At 40.6% G+C, this 8,434-nt stretch overlaps 1 protein-coding gene across 1 annotated transcript in view; it reads right to left on the bottom strand.

The window, feature by feature from the left end:
- MCMBP (minichromosome maintenance complex binding protein) overlaps positions 1-8,434 on the bottom strand; it is a 64,926-nt gene that overhangs the window by 18,055 nt on the left and 38,437 nt on the right. Inside the window, exons 7-9 of the mRNA XM_011930307.1 lie at positions 7,061-7,205; positions 3,340-3,491; positions 1,590-1,690 (exon numbers count right to left, since the gene is read on the bottom strand). Of these exons, the coding sequence (XP_011785697.1) occupies positions 1,590-1,690; positions 3,340-3,491; positions 7,061-7,205 (398 nt within the window). The remainder of the gene's footprint in view (positions 1-1,589; positions 1,691-3,339; positions 3,492-7,060; positions 7,206-8,434) is intronic.

Here is an 8,434-nt window from a genome sequence, read left to right as displayed (position 1 = left end):
TGTATACATATGTTGCATATATCCTAGCTCTGTCTGCTTTAAGGGCCTAGATGCAAAGCTAACCCAGTACCAACGAGCACATCTAGGACTCAGATCTTCAAAGTATACAATGAAGCTGCAACAGCTTAATATGCCAGAAAATAAATGTTAAAAAATAATAAGATCATCTCAAAAAAAGGACCCAGCACCTGCTTAAAGTGGCTCCCACTAGCCACATCTAGGAAAACTTGGGTCTCAAAATAAAATAATGATATTAACATTGAATAAAATCAGAATCTATTAGTCCATCCTAAATATAAGTAAATAAATTACTTGAATAAACGGAAAAGATATCTTTTATAGTAGAATGCCAATAAATAAATATACTGAGTTAGAGAATTGCCAACATAGTAATAACTGATTCAAGCAAGAATCATCAATTAATGCTAAAATAAACTGTTGAAAGTTTAATAAGAAACTGGATATTTACGTCCCAAAGTATCTTCCTCCAAGTTACTTGTCAATTACAAAGTGAGAAATGTAACTTTAGAGAAGAGGCATTTGGAAGACACCACCTTAACCAACTGATGAAAATTAACCTCACCAGTAACGGGACAGACTGACATCACATGCCTCCTGCTGTAACATACTGAGGATACATCACTTCTGTAATATTCCTGCCAAAAATGCACAACATTGAGTCTAACCATGAGGAAACAAGTAACTGGTAACTGGCTTACACTCTTCAAAAACGTGAAGGCTTTCTACTCTCTACCACGTGAGAAGACAGCCATCTGCAAACCAGGAAGTGGGCCCTCACTAGAAACCAGATCTGCTGGGAACTTGATTTTGGACTTCCCAGCCTCCAGAACTACTGGAAGACATATATTTCTGTTGTTTAAGGTGAAAAAAAAAAGTGGCAAGACCATGAACGACAAGACAAAGGCTGAGGACTATTTCAGACTGAACTCTAGTTATTTAGGTTTATGTTTTATAGAGGTATGAGTTAACAATTCTGAAATTCCCTTCTCTATGTTGTACAAATGTGCAAATGACAGACTGTGAAAAATGGGAATCAAGTTTAAGAGAGTTACACTAACACAGAAAGGAGAACAAGTAGAACGACACCTGTGGTGCTGAACTGGAATCAGAAATACAGTATGAACTCAGTAGAAATAGAGAATAAGCGAGCTTCCGAACCCTGGACTGGGGGATACGGAAGGGAGAACTGTAAGAAAGAACATGATTAAGACAATTAGTGAAATTAAGTACAGATTGTGGATTAATGTATTGTGTATTTGTGGCAAATTTCGTAGTTTTGATACCTGTACTCTGATTACATATGAGAAAGTCAGTGCTCTTAGGAAATGCTGACAAGCAGTTGGGGTAAAAGGGTTTGATTTCTACAACATACTTTCAAGTGTTTTGGAAAAATGTGTGCATCCATAGAGAGCACAAGTGAATGACAGAGCGCATGGGGTGCATGTGTTTACAACTGGTACATCCGGGAAGAAGGAAAAGGGAGTTCTTCAAAACCATCCTGTAACTTTCCTGAAAACCTGAAATTACATAAAAATAAAGGAGACCAGAAAAAGAGCACACAGACTCACCTTTCATCGTTATTCAGTATACTCAGCACAGGATCCACAGACAGTATGCCATATAGCTCAAGAATGTCATTTACTTTGAAACAATCCCAATCTTCATAAACCTAACAAGAGACCACATGAAATCATACTAATTTTAGATCAGGAAATGGACCTTAAAGCAAGTCCTTTATTTTATAAATTTTTATAAATTGAGACCAAGAGTCACTCTGCTAGTTAGCAAATAAGTGAAAAACCAAAACACAGGATGCCTAACTTCCAGACTAATATCTGTTTTCAATATACCACAGTACTACCAAAAAAAAAAAGTCCTTTCCTAAAATTAAAAAAAGGCTTTTCCCAAAGGCTGACAGTTAAAACTAGAAACGTGCACTATCTCAAAACCTATTAACCACACCAAGAAAAGTAAAAAACAAAAACAAGATGATTAACTTTGCATTTATTCATAAACTGCAACATTGGACTAACACAAAACTTGGAATGGCCAGATTTTTCACAATTAAAAAAAAAAAAAAACTTTCAAAATTGTCATGATGGACTTTAGTAATAGTCAAGGCCATTTATTTACTGATCAGATCTGGTAGAAACATGGCAGGGGAAAAAGTGGTAATTTTGGTCCCTGTGCTATATGACTGAAGTGTCATTTTAATTAAAACCACTGAGAATCTGGGTGCAGTGGCTCACCCCTGGAATCCCAGCACTTTGGAAGGCTGAGGTGGGTGGATCACTTGAGGTCAGGAGTTCAAGACCAGCCTAGCCAATATAGTGAAACCCCATCTCTACAAAAAATACAAAAAACTAGCTGGGTGTGGTGGCGCACGCCTGAATCTCAGCTAATCAGGAGGCTGAGGCACGAGAATCGCCTGAACCCAGGAGGTAGAAGTTGCAGTGAGCTGAGATCATGCCACTGCACACCAGCCTGGACAACAGAGTGAGACTGCCTCAATAAAACAAAACAAACCCCCCGCCCCCAAAACAAGAAAACCCAAAATGCACAAAGGATGGAAATCCTTAACAATCATTTTAAAACCTTCTGTCACTTTCTCATTTATCAGCATCAAAACACTAGAATAAGTAAGATGGAAGAACAAACTATTAAAAGTTTTCTTCTTTCTGTTTTATTTTAAATACAAGTGAGAAATAGGTTTTGCTGAGAGAAGGAAGAAGACAAAAATGAAGATTATATGTTAAAAATGATACAGGAAGGGAACAGACATAATTTAAAAGTTGTTCTGCTTCTGCATTTGAGATGTTCTTCGATTCTTTTAACTTGTGAATATGTTAGCTTATATGCAAAAGGAACGTGCAGAGGTGTGATTAATAACCTTGAAATAGGGGGATTATCCTTGATTAACTGGGTGGGCCCCATGTAATCACACAGATTCTTAAAACCGGGGAACCTTTCCTGGTTGTGGTCAGGTGAGATGTCACCATGAAAAAAATGGTCAGACAAATGCAATGTTGCTGGCTATGAATATGGAAGGAGCCACAAGCCAAGGAAATTCTCCCTTAGGGGCTCCGAGAAAGGAATGTAGCCCTGCTGGCACCTGGAGTTTACCTCGGTGAGATCATGTTGGATTTCTGACCTAAAGCCTGTGAGATGATAAACTTTTGCTGCTTTAGGCTATTAAATTTGCAGTGATTTGCTACAGCTAGTCCAGCATAAGAAAACCAATGCAAATGCTCAGACACTAAGTAAGCTACTTTCTGAGACACATAATGTCAATGTTGGACCTAAGAAAGGTTTTATTACCTTCACAAGGCATGCAGGGCCCTTCTCTCCTGGCAATGGAAAATTCAAATCAAAAGGAGAAGAGAAGTTCAGAGAGTTCAGCTGTTGCCCAGTAGAAGCTTCAGTTTCTAAACGTTTTGGCTCTCCACACCATTGAAGACCACCAACGCTCCCTAAATTCAAAGGATAGCATTGCACTTAGTCATTTCTAAGGCCTCCTGGAGAAAAAGAACGTTCCATAAGTGCCTTTCAAGTTTGACATATGTGATGCTTCTGAGTGTGCAAAGTTCAAGTTGTTACAGTTTTTAAGGAAACAGCACATACTAACAAAGTCTTTTGTTTGCTCTGTAAGAGAACAAAGATAAATATGAAGATCTAAAAATTTTACTTTTTTCCCTTACTATAAAGGTATCAAAAAATTCCTCCCATCAAATCTCATGTATAACCAGTTTCAAAAGCTGATTTGCAATATGGTTACTTTGGAATATGGAAAATAAATATGGTTATTTAAGGAATACATGGTCTACCAACAGCAAAACTCCTTGGTAGAACATACCTTTTCTATTAATTAAGCAAAATAAAACCATACAGCAATAAATTAATTTACCAGATACTTACTAATATCCAGTATGTATCAGGAATCAAACCAGTTGTTGGGGATATACAGGTCATTAAAAGAATAACCCCAACTCCTGAAGTAGTTACACCTTAGGGCTGATAACATGAGAATCAAATGATAGCCTGCCATACCATGAAATACCACTCAGCAATAAAAGGGACAAACTACTGAAATATTCCCGATCCTAACTGTGGTGGTGGCCACATGAATCTACCTATGTGATAAAACTGCAAAGAACAGGCCAGGCGCGGTGGCTCACCCCTGTAATCCCAGCACTTTGGGAGGCCGAGGTGGGTGGATCATGAGGTCAGGAGATCGAGACCATCCTGGCTAACATGGTGAAACCTCATCTCTACTAAAAATACCAAAAATTAGCTGGGCGTGGTGGCGGGCACCTCTAGTCCCAGCTACTCGGGAGGCTGAGGCAGGAGAATGGCGTGAACCTGGGAGGCGGAGCTTGCAGTGAGCCGAGATCATGCCACTGCACTCCAGCCTGGGCGACAGAGCGAGACTCCATCTCAAAAACAAAAACAAAAACAAAAACACCCCACAAAACTGCAAAGAACTATATCTTCACAAGTAAGTACATGTAAAAATGTGATTGTATTGCCTGGGCGTGGTGGCTCACGCCTGTAATCCCAGCACTTCGGGAGGCCGAGGCGAGAAGATTACAAGGTCAAGAGATCAAGAACATCTTGGCCAACATGGTGAAACCCCATGTCTACTAAAAATACAAAAATTAGTCAGGTGTGGTGGTGTGCACCTGTAGTCCCAGCTACTCTGGAGGCTGAGGCAGGAGAATCGCTTGAACCTGGGAGGCGGAGGTTGCAGTGAGCTGAGATTATGCTGCTGCACTCCAGCCTGGACGACAGAGCAAAACTCCGTCTCAAAAAAAAAAAAAAAAAAAAAGAAAAGAAAAAAATGATTTTATCAATGTCCATTTCCTGGTTATGGTATTCTACTATAATTATGTAAGGTGTTACCACTGGGGGAAGTAGAGGCTAAAAGGTATACAAGATCTTTCTGTATTATTTCTTTTTTTTTTTTTTCAGAGTCTCGCCCTGTCACCCAGGCTGGAGCATGGCGGCATGATCACGGCTCACTGCAACCTTCGCCTCCCGGGTTCAAGCAATTCTCCTGCCTCAGACTTTTAAGTAGCTGGGATTACAGGCATGCACAACCGTGCCCAGCTAATTTTTGTATTTTTAGTAGAGATGGGGTTTCACCATGCTGGCCAGACTGGAAATCCTGACCGCAAGTGATGTGCCTGCCTTGGTCTCCCGAAGGGCTGGGATTATGGGTGTGACTCACCGCGACCAGCCTCTCTATATTACTTCTTACAACTGCATGTAAATCAATGCTGTGTCAAAATAAAAAGCTTAAAAATATGTATAGTCTAAAAGATTGACTAAACATCAACAAATTTTACTTTATATAAAGAACTGAAATGCATAAAAAGCCTGCATTAAGACATTAGAACAAGAATGGTAAGAAATAAAAAGTAGCATCAACTGCTTAAGTGATAAGAGAATTAACATATTTCCTGGACTCGAATACATACTCGAATATATTACAATATATAAGTTACTATGATATTTATTTGAGATGGAGGCTCTGTCACTCAGGCTGGAGTGCAACGGCATGATCTCAGCTCACTGCAATCTCCGCCCCTCTGGGTTCAAGTGATTCTACTGTCTTAGCCTCTGGAATAGCTGGGATTACAGGCACCCACCACCATGCCTGGCTAATTTTTGTATTTTTAACAGAGATGGGGTTTTGCCATGTTGTCCAGGCTAGATGATAGACCATTAATTTTAATATATTCTGGGGATTGGTCCAGAAAAAGAATACTATGACATTTATATGTATTTATAGTAAAACATTCCAATTTTAAACACATCAAAATAGATCTCAGCATTAAGAAAATTTGGAAATATCAATTTATAGAGTAGAGTGATATATGGGTAAATAAAATGCATTAGTAAATCCTTGTTTACCACTAATTGTTAAATTTGCCTTGGCCGGGCACTTTGAGAGGCCGAGGCGGGCTGATCATCTGACATCAGGAGTTCGAGACCAGCCTGACCAACATGGAGAAACCCCTTCTCTACTAAAAATACAAAATTAGCTGGGTGTGGTGGTGCATGCCTGTAATTCCAGCTACTGAGGAGGCTGAGGCAGGAGAATCGCTTGAACCCAGGAGGCGGAGCTTGCAGTGAGTCGAGATTGTGCCATTGCAATCCAGCTGGGGCAACTAGAGTGAAACTCTGTCTCCAAAAAAAAAAAAAAAAACCAATCTGCCTTCTCTACCCAATCTTGCAGATAGTAAATGACCAGAATGATTTGTTTTGCCTCCTTGTCCTTTAATCTTCCTCCCGATTAAAGGTGCTGAAGGGAAGTGAATAGCACACAAAAGGAAAAAAGAAATCCACTGCTTATCAAAGCTAAGACTGGTTGGGAGTGGTAGCTTAACGCCAGTCATGCCAGTGGCTTTGGGAGGCTGATACAGAAGGATCACTTGAGCCCAGGAGTTTGAGACCAGCCTGGGTAACACAGTGAGATCCCATCTCTACATCTCTACAAAATTTAAAAAGTTAGCTGCGTGTGGTGGCATGTGCCTACAGCCCTCGCTACCAGGCAGGTTGAAGCGACAGGGGATCACTTGAGCCCAGGAGGTCAAGGCTGCAAGTAAGCCACGACTATGCCACTGCACTCCAGCCTGGGTGATGGGAGTGAAATCCTGTCTCAAAACACAAACACACAGAAAATGAGAAAGCATGTTTTCAGATAAAAATAACTCATTTTTAGGGTAAAGTACCAGGCTTCTGTATTATTTAAGAATTAGGAAAAAAATAAATATGAAGATAGAAAAGACCTTTCCAGGTAGGCACTTGTGACTCCACAAACATACATTAGAGCAGCCACTTGTCACAAAGTGATGCCCAATTGCTCATTTGCGAAGCACAGTCTGATCAAATAGTACTGTAAAAACTCTCAACACTGTCCGTAACTCTGACAAATTGCCAGCTCCTAAATATAGAGCCATATTATGTAACAATTCACTCTGAAAACCAATCTACTTAAGAGAGCAAAGTCTAGAGAAAACCTGTTGGCACACACTACCTGCTTGTCTGGCACCTGCATGTTGGTCTTTCTGTTTATTGGGCTGTAGGTCCATATCGTCATCATCTTCATAACTCCTCTTGTGGCGACTGGGAGTGTAGGACGTTGAGGGACTGACTCGAGCTTGGTTTGCATTAACATAGGCGTTAAACGAAAAGTTAAGAAAAAGACTATCCTAAATGTTTTGCTAATTATATGACTTAAAAAAAATTACTAGTTTGGCAATTCAGTTAAAATGGAAATGCATTTTTAAAAGGAGGCTAGACTTCTAGTTTTGGTCATGAGAGTAACAGGTATCAACCTTATGCTGCTATCCTTGCTATAAACAACAATGTAACTGGACAAAATATGTGAAGCAACCGTTTTCAGTCACTGGACAACAGGGAGCATAACCTTATGATCCTTGAATGAGGAGAAACACAGCAGGTAAACTCCAAATTCTCCCAGCTCTCTCCTGAAGACATTCTCCAAACTGCAACAAAGAGCAGTAGAGGCCCTGTTCTTACTGGAGAAGACAGAGCACTAGTTCAGGGCTAGTGAAGCAACTGGAATTTGCAAAGAAGTACTAGAAAGGAAGTAGTTACAGATAAAAGACCCAGGAGGTTCCATTTGGATCTCTGACAAAACACTAAACTGTGGATATACAAGTCAAGATTCCCTGAGGTCTAGCAGAGAACAGCTGCTGGTTGGCAGAGAGTTAAATGGAGACTCTGGAAGTAGTATAATACTCGAATGGACCCTGCTAGTCATCCCAGGCATTTGCTTAAGACCCAGAAATAGCAGACCTCATGAATAAGGACAATCTACTGCACAAGGGCTGTTCTGCACCACTCCTAACAAATCCCAGGTGGATGCAGTGGCTAACATTGGTAAACCCAGAACTTTGGGAGGCTCAGGTAGGAGGATCGCTCAGTCCAGGAGGTTGACAGTAGCCTGGGCAACATAGTGAGAACTCATCTCTTTTTTTTTTCTTTCCTTTGAGACAGAGTCTCGTTCTGTTGCCTAGGGTGGAGTGCAGTGGTGCAATTTCAGCTCACTGCAACCTCAGTCTTCTGGGTTCAGGTGATCCTCCCGTCTCAAGCCACCGGAGTAGCTGGAACCACAGGTGCCCACCACCATGCCTGGCTAATTTTTGTATTTTTTGTAGAGACAGAGTTTTGCTATGTTGGCCAGGTTGGTCGCAAACTCCTGGCCTCAAGTGATCCTCCTGCCTCTGCCTCCCAAAGTGCTGGGATTATAGGCATGAGCCACTGTGCCTGGCCTGTTTTTTTTTTTTTTTTAATAAATAAAAAACTCTAAAATACAAAATAAAAATTCTATATCCAATGAAAATGTTCCTCAAAAATTAAGGTGAGGCTGGGCGTGGTGGCTCAC

The sequence above is a fragment of the Colobus angolensis genome, unplaced genomic scaffold (genome assembly GCF_000951035.1).
Source record: "Colobus angolensis palliatus isolate OR3802 unplaced genomic scaffold, Cang.pa_1.0 Scaffold85, whole genome shotgun sequence".
Taxonomy (NCBI): domain Eukaryota; kingdom Metazoa; phylum Chordata; class Mammalia; order Primates; family Cercopithecidae; genus Colobus; species Colobus angolensis.
Note: the sequence above shows the minus strand (reverse complement) of the source record. Positions and strands in the feature narration are given on the sequence as shown.